Source organism: Salvia hispanica, chromosome 1, assembly GCF_023119035.1.
Source record: "Salvia hispanica cultivar TCC Black 2014 chromosome 1, UniMelb_Shisp_WGS_1.0, whole genome shotgun sequence".
In the NCBI taxonomy this organism is placed as follows: domain Eukaryota; kingdom Viridiplantae; phylum Streptophyta; class Magnoliopsida; order Lamiales; family Lamiaceae; genus Salvia; species Salvia hispanica.
In genome coordinates, this window is record NC_062965.1 from 15,557,007 (window position 1) to 15,579,037 (window position 22,031).

Genomic DNA, 22,031 nt, shown 5'->3' on the forward strand with positions numbered 1-22,031 from the left:
TATGAACAATGAATATCGATAGTCCTCTTTACTTTGATTAGGAGTTTGATTCGGATGTTATGCATGAGATTAATAAAGCAAATACCAAAATCATCCAATAAATGAACGAAACAAAGTTGAGAAAAAAGTAGTAATTAGATAATGGAGTAATTCGCAAGAACACAACCAATAATGTTTTCACTCAACACATAATTATTTATTCGGGACCACCAACTTAAGGCAAACTCCCATAGATTCATCTAAGCATCAACCACATCCGACTCCGCCGCCGCCAACACCAACTCCGGCTGAGCCACCGCCGCTCCATCCAGAGCATTGGGCAGCCCCAACGCCCTCAACGCCAAGTGCGCCGCCTTCTGACCCGAAATCATCATCGCCCCAAATGTCGGTCCCTGCATATAATAAGTGTAGTCCAATTCTAATTAAATATTAATTAAAATAAAAAATCAAATTAATATAAATCAGTGTTTAACTAATTACCATTCTGGGGGCGCCGTCGATCTCGGCGACCTCCATCCCAGTGACGATCATCCCCGGGACGACCTCGCGGGTGTGTCGGACGATGGCGTCCTCGGCCGTGTTCATGTCGAGGGCCTTCATCCCGGGGACGGTGTCGATCATCCCGATGCTGCGGAGGCGCTTGACCCCGGTGGCGCCGAAGGGCCCGTCGTGGCCGCACGAGCTCACGACGACCTTGGCCTCCATGACGTTGGGGTCCATACACGACTGGGTGTCGTGGTTCATCGACACGAGGGCCCAGTTGGTGACGACCCCGGCGACGCGGCCGGACTTGACGATGAGGTCCTCGGCGGCGACGGCGTTGAAGAGCTTGACGTTGGGGCGGGCGAGGAGCTTGCTCATGATGGTGGAGGTGAAGAGGGCGGCGTGCTTGATCACCACGTAGTCGTCCTGCTCGTCGTAGGCGATGTCGAGCTCGTCGAGGAAGCGGTGGGCGGGCTTGCGGACCACCATGGCGGAGAAGAGCTGGCCGCCGAGCCACGCGCCGCCGCCGGGGCTGACGGACTGCTCGATGATGGCGACGTTGATGGAGGGGTTCTTGCTGAGCTCGTAGGCGCAGGAGAGGCCGGCGGAGCCCGCGCCGACCACGACGACGTCGGTGTCGGCGAAGGTGATCATGTCGGTCATGTAGCGGCGGGTCATCTCGCGGGAGACGACGGACTCCTTGATGGGGTTGAATTTGAAGGCGTCCAGGTTGTAGGCGGCGGCGGAGATGGATTTGATGGGTCGGGAAGCGGCGGAGGCGGCGATGGTGGAGGGTTTGATGGAGGAGCCGAGGAAGGAGGATTTGGTGTAGGATTTGGTAAGGGAGGAGGTGAGGGTGGTCGTTGCCATGGTTGCCATTGGTGAGTGATTTTTTTGAGGGTTTGAGAGATGAGAGATTGATGAGTGTGAGTGTGATTGTGAGGGAGTGTGATTGTGAGGGAGTGTGAGTGGGGATATATATATATATATATATATATATATATATATATATATATAAAGTGAGGAGAAAAGATCTGAAAAGGTGGGGTTGATTTGATTTAATGTGATAGAATTTGAACGATTCATATTGATCCCTTTTCAGGGTGAAACATCAATATCATTATTTTTGCTGACAAATTCAATGTTGGTTTTTTCTATTCTTTTTAGGTATAACGGTTACATACTCCCTCCGTCCCAAGATAAGTGACCTATTTCTTTTGGGCACGAGATTTAAGGAATGATATTTAAATAAGTTAAAGTGAAGAGAGTAAAGTATGAGAGAGGCAAAAGTAGAGGAGAGAAGAGAGAATAAAGTAAGAGAGATGGCGTTTTACCAAAAATAGAAATATGTCACTTATAGTGGGACACCTCAAAAAGGAATACAAGTCACTTATCTTGGGACGGAGGGAATATTATATAGCCATTTAATGCAAAATAGAATCATTAGCTGTCGGGAGCAAAAATGGCATCAATGAGAGCATCCCTGATAGTGCTCTTGGGTTGCCCTGCTGTTAGCCACTGTGCTCTTGCTGTTGGTATGGATAGAGCACGTCCGTGTCAACAGCAAGAGCATGATCAGTTGACGTGGCATGCTACTGTTAGTTTATTATTTTTGTTATTATTATTTTTAAAAAGTTCAAAAAAATTTGAAAAATTCAAATTTAATAAAAAAAATATTTTTTCCCACTTCCTAGTAAAATATATCCATTTTTTTCACACTTTTAATTTTTTTTTCATTATTTTTACCCCAAAATTCATACTTTCATCTATAAATACTCTCATTTCAAACACAAAAAAATGACATTATACCAAACAACTCTCTCAATCTCAATTTTAGGATTTTTGTAATTTTAAATTTTTTAGTAATTTGTAATGGTATCGGGTATTTTTAATGCATTTGAATATTGTGAAAATGTTTTTAGTAATTGAAGTATTTAAATTGAATAAGAGAATGGTGGGACCCTTGAGCATGCTCTTGCGGAAGAGTATGGATGTGGGTGTTGTGCGTTGCGGATGAGCAGGAGTAAAAAATGAATAAAAGTGGGTCCGAGACCACTTCCAAGCTCTTATGGGGATGCTCTAACTAATTATTGTTGTTCAGATATTCAAAAAGAATATACTCCATCTGTCCCACCTCAGACGTTCCTTTTCGACACGAAATTTTAAAAAAATTATTTTTAGTGAGTTAAATAAAGTAGAATCAACAAAAATGGAATACAACTTAAGTATCTTGGGATAGAGGAAATATAAAATTTTGTTTAACAAATCAATACAAAACATTAAATCTGATAAATTAAATTGAGTAAAGATCAAATGTGGTCCCTAACATATGACCGTTTTATCAATTTGGTCCTTAACATTATCATTTTGATTATTTGGTCCCTCACAAATAAACTCGGACCCGAATCGGTCCTCACTTAACAGAACCGTCAAAAAATAGACGGTGATTGCAATTTGATTATATTAAATTACTAATGATAATTAATTATACCTAATTATAATTCTTAATTCCTATTAAATTACAAATTATTCATTTCATTTTGCAACTGATACTATCTTTTTTCCAATTTTGCTAATAGGAAAAGAATTATAATTAGGTATAATTAATTACCATTAGTAATTTAATATAGTCAAATAGAGGTCATCGTCTATTTTTTTACGGTTCTGTTAAGTGAGGAATGATTCGGGTCCGAGTTTATTTGTGAGGGACCAAATAATCAAAAAGATAATGTTAAGGACCAAATTGATAAAACAGTCATATGTTAGGGACCACATTTGGCCTTTACTCAATTAAATTCATAATTTAAACTTCTTAACTTATTTCTAATGCCTAGTTTGTTTCAAAACATTTAATCTATTATAAAATTTTATTTCTCTTAAATAAGGTGGGATCTATTTTCTACTAACACATTTTTTTTCTATCTCTCTTACTTTATCAATTTTATATTAAAACCCGTGTCGTTTCTAAAGATCCTATTGTTTGAGGAAGGAGGGAGTATTATTTTTTCAAAACAAGTGCAAAAATTGAAATGATTCTATTAAGGCGGAACAAAAGGAGTATTATTTAATACTCCCTCCGTCCCCGATTAAGAGTCACACTTTGGCCGGATACGAGTTTTAAGAAATGTAAAGAAAAGTTGGTTGGAAAAGTTAGTAGAATGTGTGACCCGTTTTTTTATATTGGTTTTATAATAAAATGTGTGCGAATTGAGTTAGTGAAATGTGAGACCTACTTACTATTTATGGTAAAAATGAAGTATGACTCTTATTTGGGGATGGACCGAAATAGAAAAGTGTGACTCTTCATCAGGAACGAAGGGAGTAATAAAATAATTCTTTTTATAACGTATTTAATTTTACTTTATAAATAATGAAGAGATTGTCAGATAATGAGGCACAAATAATTGCGACAACATTGTATAGTGAAGTTGCAAATGAAGAGTTTTAAATTTTTTAATTTTCTTGCCTACACTACGCAGCCAAATTATTCTTTAGATACAATTAGGAACCTATAATTAATTTTTTCCCTAAATTTGTTCATATTTAATTTGGAGATTGTATAAGGGTAATATTTAAAATATTAAATTTATGAACATTATAAACAGACATGTGATCAATTGCTGACTAATTATCAATCCAAAATTGAGACCAATTTTTTACCATTAGATTAGAAGATCTTGTGGTTGATATAATGTAAGTGTAATATATTTTAAATTTAAATAATTATTAATTAAATTAAAAGGGTATTAATGTCAAATTTTATATGGAGTAATTATACCTAACTACTTTCTCTCTCCTCAAAATCATCTCAAATTTTTAAATTTACGTAACTCTCTCAATTTAAATTATTTTTTTAGCAAAAAATATATCAAATTAAAGATAATTTAATAAGGATTCCAACGAGATCTCAATTGCATATGTTCCGACGATGTTCGGGTGATGAAATTTGATAAATTATATTTCAATTTTCGTACATGTTGATAAGCAGCTTTTATCAACAAATGCAACAAAAAATCTCAATATATTGTAGGCAAAATCTCAATATTATGCATGTTCAATCTCAATAAAAATGTGTTGATATTTTCTTATCCTTGTGTTGATATTTGTAATACACAATGTTGATATAAAAAAACACTCAAGAAAATTATCATATGATAACATAATGACGATATTACCCTTTTGTTGATATTTTGTCTACTATTTATTGAGATTTTGTGAGCTTTAATCTCATCCACTCATTTTAAAATCCAAGGGTGGAGATTTAGTCTTGATTTTGAATTAAGGTGCTATGAGCAATAAGATAGGACCCCATTGTAAATATATTCAAATGTAAATATTTTAAAATATTCAATACTAAGTACTCTAATTTATGTAAGTTTATAATATGATTTGTCTCAACTATGCAATATGTAGTAAAATAGTGAACATTATATACTTACATGCCATACTTCCAAATGAATATTACTACTCTCTCCGTCCGTCCCATAATAGATGTCATACTTTCTTTTTTAGTTTGTCCCACAAAAGATGACACATTTCCTCTTTTATAAAAAGTTTTCTCTCACATCAATTATAAAATTATGTTTTCTCTCACCACTTAACACACAAAACAACATCACCTAAAATCTTATGACATCTTTCAAGAGTGTCATCTTCTTTGAGACGAAGGGAGTGTTAAATAGTGTGGCTGTTGGTGTTCAAGCGTGCAACATGTGAGTAGACACACTTTTACTACTAACTTTTTGTTTTAATCTCCTTTCACAACAAACCTCAAGTGTCGTATGCAATAATTGTAAGAGTGGAGTACTACTTTTGATACTTTTTGTTATAACAACAATAGCAATTTCAGCCTTTCCTTAATCATTCAACCTCTAGTAACTTAATAAGGGCTATATTTGGTAGAAACTTCAGCCTCTCACAAGTCACAACCTGTTACTCTATCTGTGTCATTGCCAACAAAATAAAGCATCAATCATATGATTCATATCACAAGTACTATCTTTTATAAAATTAGAAAGTTATAGTTTAAATTTCTTTAATAAGTAAGATTATCCCCAATAATACCTTAAAACTTAAAATAAAGTAAGAAAAACAGTTACAATGGTAAATTAAAAAATGAGTACATATTATATTTCTCTAAAACCTATGAAGATAGTATTCAAATTTTACACTGAACCATCCAAATGGATTCCAATTTTACCAAAGCTATTCTATTCTGTATGTCACAAATGTCCACACAGTGATAGGCTCCCTACATGTAGGTTTGAGCATAAAGGAGTGTCCTAACCCATTTGGTTGAGTCATTCAATTATTCAATTTGGCTTATACAAAAGTTGTCTACTACAATATTATAGAAATGACATTGAAAATTTGGGGCCTTATCTTATTGCTAAAATTGGGAAGTATTTGAAAATTATCACAGTTTTTGATCCACGCAAGAAAAATCTGACATTTCAATATTTGTATGAAATTAATTGATTATTTTTGCAAGCTATGTGTAAATATATCCATCATAGATTAAATTAACTGTAGTGGTTCTTAATTGGTGTTTATTTGGGTTTGGGCTATTTTGGGCTCATAAGCCTCTTCCCTTAATTACATTAAGTTAAAAAGTTACAAGCGTTAGATTATGGAGCAGTATAAACCCATTTTAAAGGGAATGTTATATTATTAACTCTAATTGCTAAATACAATTAAATAATAGCCATTAGATATTCAAATTAAGGGGCTTAGATCATTAATCCCTAAATACCAATACGATCAACGAAAAACGTCAATAAAGCCATAGGATTAATTTCAAAAAATATCAATAGAGGTATTAATGTCGATTAACTACATGTTTAGTTATAACTAACTTTTAAAAGAAATCCCAAAACTTTAAATTCATATAACATATATCAAATCAAAGATAATTTCATAAGGATTCCAACGATATCATACATGCATATGTTCAGACGTCAAAATTTGAAAAAAAAATTGAATTTTTTAAATTTTTTCGTACAAGCAAAAATGTCAACATACTATATAAAATATGTCAATATAATACATATAGAATGTCAATATAAGCAATGTGTTAACATTCTTAAAGCATTGTGTTGACATTCTCAAAGCATTGTGTTGATATTTTCAGAACACTATATTGACATTTTCATCCAAAATCCTAATTTGAAGTTTTTTTTTATCTTTTTCGATTTAATTAATAAAAATAAAAATTACACGTGGCAAATTGTAGACCACACATTTTCTAAATCCTATGGCCTTAAATTAGTTGTAGTTAGCAATTAAATGATGAGTTAACAATTAATCACTTTCCCATTTTAAAGTGTAAAAACCTATACACTTTTCTACAAATTTTTCGTCCATTTTCTAGTTTATTTCTTGACTATTGGCAATGTAAAAAATAATAATAACAAGAAAATGTAAATCTATAAATCTTAATCCAAAAGGTTTTTTTTGGACTCGGGTTTCTTCCATTTGCTTAACCAATCATGAAAATAGAAAGTCTAGATTCGAATCTTATTTATTTGTCCTATATCTCCTTCTTTAGTTAAAATTTAAAATTTAGTTATTTGTCCTTCTTTAATTTAAAATTTAAATTTGTTTGAATGAAATTTTCGTAATGCCAAGCACCCTCAATTAGAAGTCGAGAGACACTTAGAAATAAATAAACGAAGTAGTCCGGTGAAAGTTGATTTGCAAAGTAGTCCGGTGAAAGTTGATCAACAAAGTAGTTTGGTGTTTAGTTGGTGTTCTGCCGTAGTGTAGTTGACTTTACTTTTCTAAAAAAGACCACTATATGTCTATATATTTTTATGGTGGGTTGGCCATGTGTTGACATAAATAATTAAGTTCTAGAAAAAGATATACTAATTTGATTGAAGAAATATTTCAATTATAAGGAACTTGAATTTTTTGAAGCTAAAAGTTAATCAATACTTCACTAATTGTATCGTACTCTATCAATTTTAGAATAGATGTACGTAGGTGAAATAAGTTTATCCGCATAGACCGTGGCAGATGCGAGTGTATGAAGAAGGATTTGGGGAAATGATTCAATAAAACTTACTCCATAAAACGTTAGCACATGTAATGATTATTGAATTTTCAAAGAAATATCATACTAATTAAATTTAATCAACAAATTTAATTGTAGGATTGTAAACGTGGCCAAAGAATGTTCCCTTTTGATCATGTACAACATCTTCACCACCACCACCACTTGGTGCATCTTCAACACCATCACCCCTTGGAGCTACATCTTTAACATCAGTTAACACCATCACCACTTGGAGTTACATCTTCAACACCATCACCTCTTGTAGATGTATTTTTAAGACCCCAATCCATAGCTGCTTTGTTTAAACAATAATTCAGCTAGATCCAGTAAAATTGTCTCTTTTAAAACAAGAAAGTACCTTTTTCCAGCTCTACCAAATCTTCATCTTTAAGAATAAGCCAATTCCACAACTTTTTGTGTGGTTCATAAGTGGAATCATAGAAATACGACTTCACAATCAAGCTAAAAAGGTAAAAAAAGAAACAACAAAAAGTTAGAAATAAGCAAAATAATAACAAAAATATTATTTTAAAATAATGCTTGGTAACTCGAATATGCATATAAATATAAAATAAAAATCTTTCAAACCCGAGCACGAATAACCTTATCGTAGTCATTGGATTCATAGACAAAACTATTTCAATCAAATTTGTTGAAAACCTCCGGTATCCCATGTGTGTATTCTGCCTCCATCAATTTCAAAGGTATACTCGGACTGGGAGCACCACGGAATGTTCATGGACCGCAACGGCCTGGAATGTGAGGCGATTCAAGAATCGATTCCAGAGTTAGACGGAGTTCAGGATATGGAGTGGAGTGTCGTGCCGACGGTCAAGGTGGTGGCTGTTCAACCAATGGAATGAAGTCCAGTGCACGCCGACTAAATGGCGCGACCGCACCTGGTCAGAACCATTTAATTATATCTCAAACTTGTCCGTACCTTAACCTTTGTCTTAATACAACTAAAAAGAAACGCGAGAAGTTTGGAGAGTGAAATTACGAAATAGAAGAAAAGATAAGATGGAGGGCGTGAAATAGGGTTTAATGATACATGAGGTTTTAATTTTGACCAACATTTTATGTGGGACGTAAAATACTTTTATTAAAATCTAAACAAAAATGAAAATTAAATTCATTGGTGAAAATTTATGTATGTCGATTTGTCCCGATCAATCCAGCATTAATCTATAATGAACGAGCGATGATGCTCATTTCATGCCTTGACTTTTGGCCGTTTTACTCGCTTTTGGAAGAGATAATGCACAAATTTTATAGTAGTATTGACTAGAGGTAAAATTCTCTAGATTATGGAGTAGGTATTATCTAAAAATATCTAGATTTTTATAGATATTCAGAATATGATAGAGATATACATTTATCCTAACCCTTGAGAAGTTTGAGAAGTAAAGAGTTTCTTAGTTTCCCCACATAATCTATCCTAAACTTTTTCTCATATATTTCTATCCATTGTCATCTCAAATGGCATCTAAACAGTTGCGATACATTACATTTCCTTAGTATGTTATGATGCAAAATGGAAAAGTTATTTTTATGTTGCAATTTCAAAGACTAGAGAAAACAAACAACCCATAACATCATTACATAAAGATTAAAAAAAATATACTATATGTATAGTATAATATGTTAAATAATTATACATATAAAATTAAATAAATTAAACCAACATGAAAATATTTGTTAATTACGACATCAAAAAAAAAAATATGATCGTTATAACATACTGTCACGACCGCACTTTGCTAAGGATAGCAAACGCAGTTTATCGCGACTAGGGGAGGATTAAAGAAGCGGGAAAGAAAGGAGAATCTCGGCAAAACTGATATGAACGAAATCAAATTGGAATAACTGACAAAATATATCAGAGTGCATGATACAAAGGAACATAAGTTCAACTCTTACACTGCAGCGGAAGAGAGAGACACGATTCATCCGAGCATTATAATACTGAAACACATTCGCCATCTTTGCTCAACACCGCCCTTCGTCATCACCGCTTAACCTGCACATTTTTAAAACATATGCAGGGCTGAGTACTTGATGTACTCAGTGAACACAAATATTTTTCATAAAAACTGGTTTTGTCAAGCCATAACTGAGTGAACCCGGGGTTTTATTGAAAATGCCCGAGAACTCTAAAATCATTTTCTCTTAAAAACTGTGATCGGCCGATCCATTTTCCTGGAACATATACCATATCTGAACTTCATTCTGGTGCCGGGAATGTGGCCACATTCCACGGTCACAATGACCGGCCAACTCGAAGGATGGCTCCCGGTCCCTGGTGTACACTAGCCTGAGCAGGGAATCACTCCCACACTCAGACCCGAATTCGATTCACAACATAACTGGTCTAGTAGGGTCGCTCTCTTTTCTAGACGAACAGATAGGTAATGCTCAAAACAAAAACATGGCAAGACAAAACATACTTTGAATTTAAATAACTTAAAGCATTTTTCACCACATAATAATGTAGAATAGAAAGCCCACAAAAATACTTTAGTTCGAAAGCCCACCTCGTTCGTTTAATTTTCCTCAACTTGAATTTCTTGCTCCGATCTTAACTTGCGGAATAACCTTTTTGAAAACATCACAGTATAATAATACACTAATTAGACTCAAGGGAAAATCTACTTAAATTAGAATGCATGCCTCTTAATTAATCCTTTTATTATTATTATTTTTTTTTCTATTCTTTAATAAATTTCTAAAATTCACATACCATTTAATGCTTCGTCTTTCACTATTCTCGACTTTGATTGAATTAAACTTTATACTTTACTTCGAAAATTTACTCTTATGCAAAACTCTAAAATAAAACAAAAAGCAATTATTTGATCTTAGTTACATCATGAGAAGAAACCATAAAAATTATAATGGAACCTTAATTTAAAACATAGGCTAAAATATAATTAAATTTTGGAAATGGGTCTTCCTACATTTATTTACTACAGCACCAAATTATTAAAAGGTTGGGCCCAGATTCTTTTTTTTTTTTTTTTTTTTTTTTTTAATTTTCACTGGTTCAACCCAAATGAATTATCATTAGCCCAATAGCAAATAATAATAAACAATAAACAATATATATATACTCCCAATTCATCGTCCGCCGTCGCCGCCTCCGGCGGCGTCTCTCTTTCCCCCTCCGACTCTTCTCTCTCTCCTCTCTCTCTTTTCTTTCCCCACTCCCTCTTCCTTTCTCGGCCCTACTCACGCCACCGCTGTCCCTCTCTCTCTCGATCTGCCTGCTGCTGTGCATGCACAGGCAGCGGCTTCGCCTCTTCTTCTCCGCGCCTCACGCTGCCGGAGCAGTTTCCCGGCGCCACTCCAGCCCCGGTCGCTGCCTCCTCACTGACTCCCGAGAGGTAAGTTAGGGAAATTCTATTCTATTCCCTTTTTGGTTTTATTTCTAAAGATTTAATCTTTGATTTAAAAGTTTGGTGTGTAATTTGCAAATTATAGAGATTGTGAACTCATCCTCGGCAGTGAGTGGTGCGGGCTGCCGAAGTGCCGCCGCCGGAAATCCGACAGATATGAGATAAGCTTCCTCATTCTTTCTAGTTATTAAGGCAGTAGGTTCCTACTTTGGTTCTATTTACTGAATTTGGTGATTTGTGATTATATGCCTTGCTATTTGGAAGACTCTATGGTGAAATACGTTGTTAAGTTTGGTGTGGCAGATTCTATTTCCTAATTAAATGCATATGCTTGTACATATACGAAAGAAAAGAAAGGCTTGGTGTTTACCTTTTGATGTGGGAACAAAGTGGTGTTGGATTGTAGGCTTGATCCTACGATTGTCTGCAGCTCTCTGCAACTATCCCTCCTCGTACTCCTTTATTCTATATATGTGTATGAAGAGAATTTGTAGAATGTTTGATAGTGATGGGTTTCCTGAAGTGGAAAGGCTGGGGTTTATATAGTTGCTATTTCTTCAAGTTGCTATGCAAGTGGAGTGGGGTTTAGCAATGGGGAAGGTTTAACATGGGGGAGGTTTAATCTGGGGAGGTTTACTGCCAAAAGATCTCCTCAAAATCTCCTCAAGGATCTAATTTGGATTCTATTTCTTGATCTTACGGCTAAAAATATGGCTTGAGAATTGAGGGAACATTTGAAGCTTTGATCTCTCTGCACTTGCATTTAATGTGCACTTGCATTTAACGTCCACTTGGTTGAAATCTTGCAAAGATTTTGATTGGATTTGGGAATGAATTTATCAAATCTACTATTGGATTTCATTTATACTCCCTAATCCATTCAAGGATTTACTCCACAATTTATTTTGTTACTCTCTCTATTTCTCTTCTTTTGTAGTAAATAGCATCTATTTATGGAGCATGGGCTATCCTCGTCGATGTATCGGCTTTCCTCGGAGCTTGAGCACGACCGTTGAGCGGCTGCCCGAACTTGCACGCCTATCTCTTATTGTAAAAGATTAGGATTTGGTTGTATTGTATATTTTAATCGGACTTCTCGTATCATGTACTATTATTTGGATTTATTATTTTAAATTAATCGTGGTAAAACCAACAACTTCTATTGCATATTTCGTCTTGATTTCTTTATAACTCAAAAGATCGATATTAAAAATTCAAATGGGCAGTTTATAAATACTACATTGATCACTTATTTATAATATGTAGTTAAGATCATAATAATAATACTAAGGTTCAAAAGTTGAGGATGTTACACATACCTACTTTAATACTAAAATAATATAAATATTAAATTGGTTTAAAACCTTAACTTTTAATATTTATTTAATTAAACAAATTAGAATCAATATTAACAATGAACAAAATGAGTAACAAAATTTTAGTTATATCATAATTGAAAATATATACAATCAATATCGGACATAGTAAATTTGATACAAATCACATAATATATTATTCATACATAAATTATGGAGTAGAAGATAAAAATATATCATAATATACGCTGCATTAACTTTAAAATTAAAAGAACCATCAACCTCATCATTACAAACTAAAACTTTTCATTCTTCAATACTTACTCTTCAACAAAACTCAAAGGTAAAATAACTCATTTCCCTTGTCTAAAATCATTCGTCTCACCTAAAATTATAATTAAATACTACTATGACTTTAATCCACTAATATTTTCATTCGTCCACTAATAAATGTCACATTTGTTTTTAATTACTCTTTTTGACAATAGATCCCAAATTTCTCTAATTTTATCTCACTTGCATTTCATTATAAAACTAATATAAAAATAGGATTCATATTTTTAAAAATTTGTGTCATGTCAAATGTGGACTTTTTATCGTAGACGGAGGAAGTATTATATACTCCGTTTATTTCATATTAATAGAGTCAAATAATTATTTTTATAAATTTCAAATTAATTGAGTCATTTTTATTTATTAAAGAACTAACAACTGATGGAATGCATATTTGCTAGTGCACTGATATTATCAGATTTATAATTATACTCTATAGGTTAGACACTTTCGTAATTCATTGTACTATAAGAATAAGAAATTTCATTCTCTTTTTCATATAGTATATCTATAATTCTATTTATACCATTCTCATTTATTATTAATTATTTCTCATTAGTTACATTCCACTTATATAAATAGTCACTCTATATTTATTTTGTACTCTATCATTTATTTTCTTAATTTTTCTATATTGCCCAAACATTACTTTTACATAATAGTCAAAATTAGCCTTATTGGTGAGTATTTCCTAAATATAATTATATTTAAGATGTGTCATATTCTAATGCTTATAGCACCCTAATTCAAAATTAAGACCAAATTTCCATCCTAAAATTTTAAAATGAGTGGATGAGATTAAATCTTACAAATCTCAATAAATAGTAATATAAGAATAAGATGTTAAGTAAAAATACAATTTTATTTATTTTGTTTCATGCGATTTTAATATATAGTGATATATATATTTAAAAATATTATCCCTTTTATTACTTCTAGCTTACTTTTTTCCATAATAGCTCAATTATTTAAATAAACCAATTAAATTTCAAAACCAAGCCGAATTATTATAAATGAAACCTCAAACTTAAGATGGTTGAAACTAAAGCTCGAAACTTAAATCAGTATAAAAATTATGGAAACCCAACAATTTCTTTAACATTAACTAATTAAGTCAAATTAAATTACACAAATACAGTACAAATTTAATTAAATAAATTGGGCTAGTTATATTAAAGCTCACTAATTAAATAAATCTAACTATCAAATTGACGTATTCCTATGTAATAGAGTTAATTTGGTTAACAAAATGATAGCCTCCTTTTTTTATACTCGGCGCCTCCGTCTTCTTCTTCTTCACACTTTATGATCTCTTCTCCCCTCTTCATGATCTTCAGCAATTTTCTTGTAACTCCTCGATCTTCTCCGGTGTAATAGCGTTCATGAGCGTTCATGTTATATTGCATGAAGAAGATGAACAATAGTAGGTGAAATCTTAGTAGTTTAATCCATGATAACACCACGTGAGAAACAATGCAAACTACACACTTTTTTCACCATGGTCATGAAAATTTTGATTAGTAGAATTGGTATTTATAGAATATCTAGCAACTTTTGGTATTCTTTTTCGAATGAGCCTTATCGCATTCATCTCTATTGTATCGGTCAATTTCATTTATTATAAATTAATCAATAATAAATGGCTCACAAATTTTTAACCGACCATTAATTACTTTTGTATTGGAACCAATAGGTGGGAGGGGATATCCGAATATGAATGCCTAGAATAGGGAAAGTATTGATGTTAAGTTAGTTTTATTGGATTAAATTTGCAATTAATGGAGATATACGTTTTATTGGATTAAATTATACAATTAATGGAGAAATACGTTTTCAGTTCATTGGTATTACTGTATTAGCTATATTGATTATTCAAAGATTAGTCTATTGTTTATTTGAATTGTCCACGTTTACAAATCATGGTCTATGGACAAATTATTGCTGTTATTACAAATATTTAAATTATCAGAAATACTACCCAAAACTCATAAGTATTTGAAATTATGCCCAAAATTTTAGTATATATTTCAAAAAAGCCAAAACTCAGCCTTTTATAGATGTATAGATGTATAGATAGATAGATATTAATAAATAATAAAGAGGTTTAAGTTTCACCGATTAAATTAAAACAAACTCAGAAAATAAAAATAAAATAGTAAATCATGTAAATAAATTGTCAGTAAAACAAAAAATAAAAATATTTAACCGGTTAAGTTTCACGGATTAATGTAAAACAAACTCAAAAAATAAACATAAAATAGTCTTATCTACATTATTGTCTCTTTTACTTTACCATTTCTCAACTTTAACTGTTTTTTATCATTTTTACAAAAAGAGGGCAGAAAAGTCAATGGGACTACTAAAGCGGGACGGATGGAGTAAATCAGGATTAAATAAATTGTCAGTAAAACAAAAAATAAAAACATTGACAGCTGTGGGATTTGAACCCACGCCCTTTCGGACCAGAGCCTAAATCTGGCGCCTTAGACCACTCGGCCAAACTGTCTTATGTCTGTTTAATGTAAGTATCTTTACTAACATATTAGTAGTAATCTGGCACCGACACCCATAGCACATGAATACTGTGGTTGGCCATGTGAGTATTCAAAATGTCAAACTTAGTGAAATAATTTATGATTGGCCAACACCTCAACATAAGTCCAACTAATTATGCAATTTTAATAATTTACTTTGTGTCCACTAAATTCCAAATGAAAGAAGATAGGTAAATACAGACATGAATTTTATGAATCTAACATAAACAAAAAAAAAGGAAAAACTTTTTACCCATTACAAAAATATCCTCAATTACTTCCCTATTGAGGCAGACTCGACTCTGAACACAGTCACGGGTATACATTGAATTCACATAATAAAATCTCCAAATCTATTTCCTAGAAGTGTGTTTCATTTTACCAAAAAGATAAGGAAATCGAATAATAAATTATTACTCCACAACCAAAGTTTTGGTTCATTCATCACAAACTAATCGAAATTCGTATGGTTTTATCATAGGAGTAGAGCGGATCCGATTGTGAACTAAATTTAACTAGTCCAAGAGTATAAAAAATATCTGACCCCAATAATATATATATAGGCTTTAAATTTGGTCTTATTTTATAGAAAACTGACGTTATTCAATTAGAAATAAAGCTCAATTGTGTTGACAAATGTACTCCCTCCGTCTCAGATAATTCGACCCAGTATTCCATTTCGGGACGTCCCACATAATTTGTCCCACTTCACTTTTACCATTTTTGGTAGTGGACTCCATATTCCACTAATTCATTCCTACTCACATTTTATTATAAGAGTGAACTACATAAATGGTACTTGATCTTTCTCTTTCGCACGTAAATGGTACCTGATCTTTATTTTATATCGTTTTTGGTACCTATAAATCACATTTTTGGTATCTGATGCAATTTTCTTCCCAAAATGCCCTTTAAACAAATATATTTTCACATTTATGTCATAGAGGATATTTTGGCCATCCATAAAATTAGTACCAAAAGTGATATTATAATATCTTCTTTCATTTTCCTAATTCTTTATACTATTATTATTAATCAATATTAATATTATTATTTTGATGTTATAAATTAATAATTAATTTATTTTTAATATCATTCAAATATATTTAAATATAATTATAACTATAATTATATTTAAATATAATAATAATATTATTATTATAATACTAAAAACTAATAGTAATTAATAAATAATTATAGTATAATTATATAAATTATGAATCACATAATATTATGTAATAATAATGATAATAATAATGATAATAATAATAATTATTATTATTATTATTATTATTATTATTAGTAACTAATCAATATAGCCTTAATAAAAATTTAACATTGTGAACTGTAATGATATAAAAGTTGAATATTATTAGTTAGGTGTTTTAACCTTAAAATGAGTATAAAATAATTTAATAAAAAATAAATTAATTTAATTACTTCAAATAACTAATTTAATTAGGTATTTTATTTTTTTATTTATATAATGCAATAAGATGTATGTATAAAAAGAAAGGAAGATAAAATACTAAAAAGAAAGAAGAAAATGAGAAAAAAGAAAGAATAAGGAACTAAATAAGAAAAAGAGAAATAAGAAAGGAAGAAAAAATAATCACATATTTGGTATTCTCTTGGGCACGCTTTTGCTTGCCGTGTTTTCTCCCTTTTCACGGGCAGCTGACTCGTTCGATGACAACTTCAGCAAAAGCTGCCCGGCGAGGAACTTCAAGACCTCCGAAGACGGGCAGATCTGGCACCTCTCCCTCGATCATGATGCAGGTGTGATAGCTTTAACAAATTAAATATTATTAGTATTTAGTGATATAATAATATGATCATCAGCGAGTTGAATTTGGTAGGTTGTGGGTTTACGACGAAGCAGAGCTACAGATTCGGGTGGTTCAGCATGAAGCTGAAGCTCGTCGGAGGGGATTCTGCGGGAGTCGTCACTGCCTATTATGTGAGTACAGATTTTGGCGGGGGTGTTTATTATGTATTGTGGACTAGCTATAGGTTGATGATGAGAATGGAAACAGATGTGCTCGGATTGCTCGGAAAAAGGAGTGGGGCCGGAGAGGGATGAGGTGGACATTGAGTTCTTGGGGAACCGGACCGGGGAGCCGTAGAGGACTGGAGAAGACGGACTGGAAGAATGCACCATTCGTATCATCATACACGGACTTCAACGTGGATGCGTGCCAGTGGAAGGACCCCTATCCGGACTGCGTCTCCACCACCACGGACAATTGGTGGGACCAGTACCCGGCGTGGCACCTCAACGATGATCAGAAGCTGGACTACGCCTGGGTGCAGAGGAACCTTGTTATCTATGACTATTGCAAGGATACTAAGAGGTTTCCTACTTTGCCTGAAGAGTGTTGGCTCAGCCCCTATGCTTAAATATTTCTTCACTATTAAATTTTTGCCATTCTTTTTTCTTTTCCCACATTTCTATTGATGCAATTTATTGATATCTTACTCAAATTATGATGTATTTGTTTGAAGAGGGGGAGAGAAAAACACTAGTTTTCTTTATTTTTATTCTACTCTGTCAATTGGAATCAATTTTGCACATGCTTTTCAATGATGATTTATTTAGTAATACTATCACATGTACCACGAAGTTTAGAAGCAGTCCAGTTGACTTGTTACATATATATTGGTTGAAATAATAGTACAACAAAAGTAGCCTTGTCTGGCTTTCTTTTCCTTTACCAATATTCGACCTAAATATAATTACAAATATGTAAGATCATAACGACAAGTTGAGACAAACCATAAAATATAGACAACACATAATTTTCGGAATTGCGGAAACAAACATTTATAATTATAGACAACATAATTTTTGGATGATTATGATAGTATGTACTTCCCCCATCCCAATAAATATGAAACAATTGCTTTTCGGCACAAGATCTTATGCAGTGTTATTTTGTGAGTTAAAGAAAGAGAGAGTAAAGTAAAATAGAGGTAAAAATAGAAATAACATTATTTCTATTTTAAGAAACTTTTCATTTTTAATGGGATAACCTAAAAAGAAAAATATTTCATTTCTAATAAAACATCTAACGAGAAAATGGAGTATATTTTTAGAGTTGTCAAATAGGTTGAGCTTGTTCAGCCTACAACATGTCTAGTTTTGGGCTTCCCAACATGGCAGAGGCTCACCACCAAAGTGAGATTGGCTAAGTTAGATTGGTTTCTTTCGATAAAATTGGACCTAGTTTAGGCCAGGCCTACTTAGGGTGTCTCCGGTGGCGCCCCTCCCACTCGCCTCTCCATTAGCCCTTCCCATAAAAACTGCATGTCACGTCAGCACTAGCCCTTCCCATTCCACTGCCACATCACTAGCCCTTCCCACTGTACTAGCCCTTCCCACAATTAAATTAATTCACAATTAAATTTAAAATTCACGGAATTAAAATTCGACACGAATACGAACGGGAAATACGAAAATTACATTAAAAAAAAATTACATAATTAAAAAAATTACATAATTTTTAAAAAAACATAGTTTAAAAATAAAATTACATAATACCCTCGGCTCTCACTCCTCCTCCTAAATTATCTTTAATTTGATATATGTTATATGAATTTAAAGTTTTGGGATTTCTTTTAAAAGTTAGTTATAACTAAACATGTAGTTAATTGACATTAATACCCCTATTGATATTTTTTGGAATTAATCCTATGGCCTTATTGACGTTTTTCGTTGATCGTATTGACATTTAGGGATTAATGATCTAAGCCCTTAATTTGAATATCTAATGACTATTATTTAATTGTAGTTAGCAATTAAGTTATGAGTTAGCAATATAACACTCCCCTTATGGTAGTATATAATATTTTGTATTTTCACTAACAGTTTATGTGTGTTTATTGGATAATTTTAGAATTACTAAAATATTATACTATTATTTATTAAATAAACGTTTATATTCATATCTATCTTATTTCAATTATTTCCGAAATAATACTATAAATTAATATAAAAAAATTGTTTAAGCATAATTAAAATTATATTGGACTAAATTAAAGAGAAATCATTATATACTAGAATTTGTGATCAATAAATGGTAAAGTCTAATCATTTTATCATCTTCTATCTTTTATAAAAGAGTACCCCACTCATTTTTATTCTTCAACAAGTTCAACTCTCAACGAAATTCTCTACTCCAAATCGCATTTACATGGTGATCAACATTAACTCCATTAGATTCATGAATGAACATTAGATCATCCTTTACCCCACCATTGCGTCATTTTAACACAAACCTATATATGTATATATGAAAAAAGTCCTATACGTATATCTTGCTTCCTCTAAATCCTAATAAAATTTATGGTTATGCCCAGAGACGGACTAGAAATACAAATTAGCCGGTGCTGAAATTTAATAAAATATTATTATTATTATTATTATTATTATTATTATTATTATTATTTATTATTTCAATTTGTTATTCCGATAAATTTGTAATAGATCAAATCAAGCCAAAAATTAGTACTCCTATTTTGTTTAAATATGAAAACAAGCTATCATAAATGTTGAGAAATAAAAAATTAAGTTCAATGTGGTATTAGATCAAAATACATTTATAAAAGGAGGTATTAGAATAAAAACTAATTTAGTTGTTGTAATTTTGTTATTTGGTTTTTAATTTGATGTTGTGTATTTCAAATAGTAAGTTATTCGAATAGGTTTTTTTTTTTTAATTTGATGTTATGTACTAGTAACATAAATTAGATGAATCTAATTAAATATAATAAGGCTTTAATTAAATAAAGTCGTTTAATTATTTTAATAAAATAAAATAAATAATCTCAAAAACCAAACTCATTCATTAACTTTTCAAATACTCCATTTAAATTGGGTCATTTGACCAAATTAATCAAAAGTCAAAACCCATTTAAAAAGGGCCCAATTGAACAAAAGCTAAAAACGCTGCCGTATCTTATTCTTCCTCCCATCTGCAATTTTTTCCTTTCTTCTTCGCCGATGCAGTTTTATTCTCTCTAATCTCAAAATACAACAAAATTATTAAGTCTTAAATATAAATGGGTCCGGCGCCGCCAAGCCCCCGCTGGAGCGGTGGCTGGGCCAACTCTATCTCCGTCCCTGGTTATGCCCCTGATGTGCCTATATATGTGTCATGTGTGTAGTTTATGTATTATGTGTGTATATGGTGTGTTAAAGTTCTCAATGTTATAACTATTTAAAATTTCAAAAACTCCATTTAGTTTTATTCAAACTATAGAATTGAGATAATATAAAATTCTAATTAATTTTAATTCGAAGTATTTATGCAACAACAAACATTAATTTGAAATTGAAGATTTCAATTCAATTCTACCCCTCAATTTCATGATACCAATCAAAGTCTTATAGCAAAATTTATAAATTATTCTAGTTAGTTACTACAGTTAATACCAAAGATTTTTTCAATGTCCATTCTAAAAGTAGTGGCCAATAAGTAAGCAAACATAGAAATAGTCATCGTTAAAAAATCTAGAGACGTGTCTATCTATAATACCAAAATATTAATACCAATATAACAGTTGGATAAATACATGTCCATACAATTTATATAGCTAGAATCAAATAAATATGGCTATAGAATCAATCAATCGCCGTAACTTGCTGGACAAAGCCTTTATGCGGAAAGTCGATGTAGCTTCTATCCCTTTTCGTTTCAACAAGATTCACACTAAAACATTAAGAAACATAATTAATATAGATTCGAAATTATTTTACATATACATATTAATGCCATCTTATTCATTTCCTGTCTGAAAAATGATTTTCGCAGTAGTTCTTGATTTCCCCAGCACTTCTTCCAGGAATTCTTCCAGCAATTATCGACCATCTGATTGCATATAATTAAAAGATGATAGTATTAAAAAATACTAGAAATTGGTGACACATTGAATGAAAGCTATAAAATTAGTACTTATTCACCTCTCTCCCACCAGCTTATACATCCTCAAAATCAAGTCTTTTTCATCGTTTGAGAAGTTATCTACTTCCTCGTCACATCTCCTTCTTGCTTCTGCAACTCATGTTTCATTAAAGAAATATAGTACTAGTTGTTATAGCGTTGTAGAAAAGGAATGTGGGAAGGAAAGTTACCTTTATAGATAGAATGGACATCGGAAGAAGACATCTGTGAACTGGCCATTCCACTCCCTAATTTAGCTATGTCACACAAAACTAACGAGATGTTTATTTATAGAAATAGTACGAGATAAGAATGGCCCACAAAAGAAGTAATTTTAATTTATCTACACATGTCTTGATGTTAATTTGATGTATTTTACTTTAAACCATATAGGTGTTAATACGGGTACCCCCAGTTACCCGACCCGAAAATAAAATTCAATACTTGACCTGAAGTGTGTTTTGGTTACCTAATCCCCGACAAAGTATCCGAACCCGATGAATCAGATCACTTTACATATGTTGTGAATTGAATTTTTCCATATAAGAATAAAAAACATAACAATTTCTTATCTTTATTAATGCTAATTGTGTGTGTTTATGAATATTTAAAATTCATCCAAACGACTAACAAAATACAACAATGAAGAGTATACTATATTTTTGTGTGCATTTTATTTTTCAAAACAAATCAAAGATGACTTTGAGGAGAGAGTTTTTTGTAATTGCAACGCTACGACGAAATTAAGAGCATGCACAACGGTGCCTTGGGGAAGAGCTGTGCTCGTGCCATTGGCACGGCACGCGACAAGCTCACCGTTGTGCTCGTGCCAAATTTGAAGATTATTTTTTAGAAGAAATAAATTGATTAGGATTGACATTGTTACCCTTTTCAATTTATTTAATAATTTTAAATTTTAGAATATAATCCATTTAGATATTATACTCCCTCCGTCCCGACTAAGATGACAC

General features: G+C 32.3%; 3 protein-coding genes, 1 long non-coding RNA gene and 1 other non-coding gene across 5 annotated transcripts; 2 read left to right on the forward strand and 3 right to left on the reverse strand.

Moving 5' to 3' along the window:
* Positions 1–116: 116 nt before the first annotated feature.
* Positions 117–1,444, reverse strand: LOC125202496 (thiamine thiazole synthase 2, chloroplastic-like). The gene is made up of 2 exons (XM_048100901.1): positions 481–1,444; positions 117–392 (listed from the first exon to the last, which is right to left on the reverse strand). Exons 1-2 carry the CDS (start codon positions 1,360–1,362, stop codon positions 240–242), a joined length of 1,035 nt encoding a protein of 344 aa, XP_047956858.1. The 5' UTR covers positions 1,363–1,444; the 3' UTR covers positions 117–239.
* A 9,295-nt stretch (positions 1,445–10,739) lies between these two features.
* On the forward strand, positions 10,740–12,091 carry LOC125202777. Its single transcript, XR_007173189.1, has 2 exons — positions 10,740–10,923; positions 11,021–12,091. It is a non-coding gene; the product is annotated as an uncharacterized LOC125202777 (long non-coding RNA).
* A 2,919-nt stretch (positions 12,092–15,010) lies between these two features.
* Positions 15,011–15,090, reverse strand: TRNAL-UAG. Its single transcript has one exon. It is a non-coding gene; the product is annotated as a tRNA-Leu (tRNA).
* Positions 15,091–15,295: 205 nt separating this feature from the next.
* On the forward strand, positions 15,296–17,690 carry LOC125188048 (probable xyloglucan endotransglucosylase/hydrolase protein 8). The gene is made up of 4 exons (XM_048084787.1): positions 15,296–15,309; positions 16,722–16,897; positions 16,978–17,078; positions 17,155–17,690. Exons 1-4 carry the CDS (start codon positions 15,296–15,298, stop codon positions 17,242–17,244), a joined length of 381 nt encoding a protein of 126 aa, XP_047940744.1. The 3' UTR covers positions 17,245–17,690.
* Positions 17,691–20,643: 2,953 nt separating this feature from the next.
* On the reverse strand, positions 20,644–21,300 carry LOC125212435 (transcription factor MYB114-like). The gene is made up of 3 exons (XM_048112610.1): positions 21,252–21,300; positions 21,081–21,171; positions 20,644–20,988 (listed from the first exon to the last, which is right to left on the reverse strand). Exons 1-3 carry the CDS (start codon positions 21,298–21,300, stop codon positions 20,901–20,903), a joined length of 228 nt encoding a protein of 75 aa, XP_047968567.1. The 3' UTR covers positions 20,644–20,900.
* Between the last annotated feature and the right edge of the window lie 731 nt (positions 21,301–22,031).

Coding starts and splice junctions, on each gene's coding strand:
- LOC125202496 (XM_048100901.1), bottom strand. CDS start 1,362: ATGGCAACCATGGCAACGACCACCCTCACCTCCTCCCTTACCAAATCC. Junction 393..480: donor TCGACGGCGCCCCCAGAATG/GTAATTAGTTAA, acceptor TATTATATGCAG/GGACCGACATTTGGGGCGAT.
- LOC125188048 (XM_048084787.1), top strand. Junction 16,898..16,977: donor CTCCCTCGATCATGATGCAG/GTGTGATAGCTT, acceptor TGAATTTGGTAG/GTTGTGGGTTTACGACGAAG. Junction 17,079..17,154: donor GAGTCGTCACTGCCTATTAT/GTGAGTACAGAT, acceptor GAATGGAAACAG/ATGTGCTCGGATTGCTCGGA.
- LOC125212435 (XM_048112610.1), bottom strand. CDS start 21,300: ATGGCCAGTTCACAGATGTCTTCTTCCGATGTCCATTCTATCTATAAA. Junction 21,172..21,251: donor TGTCCATTCTATCTATAAAG/GTAACTTTCCTT, acceptor CATGAGTTGCAG/AAGCAAGAAGGAGATGTGAC. Junction 20,989..21,080: donor TATAAGCTGGTGGGAGAGAG/GTGAATAAGTAC, acceptor ATATGCAATCAG/ATGGTCGATAATTGCTGGAA.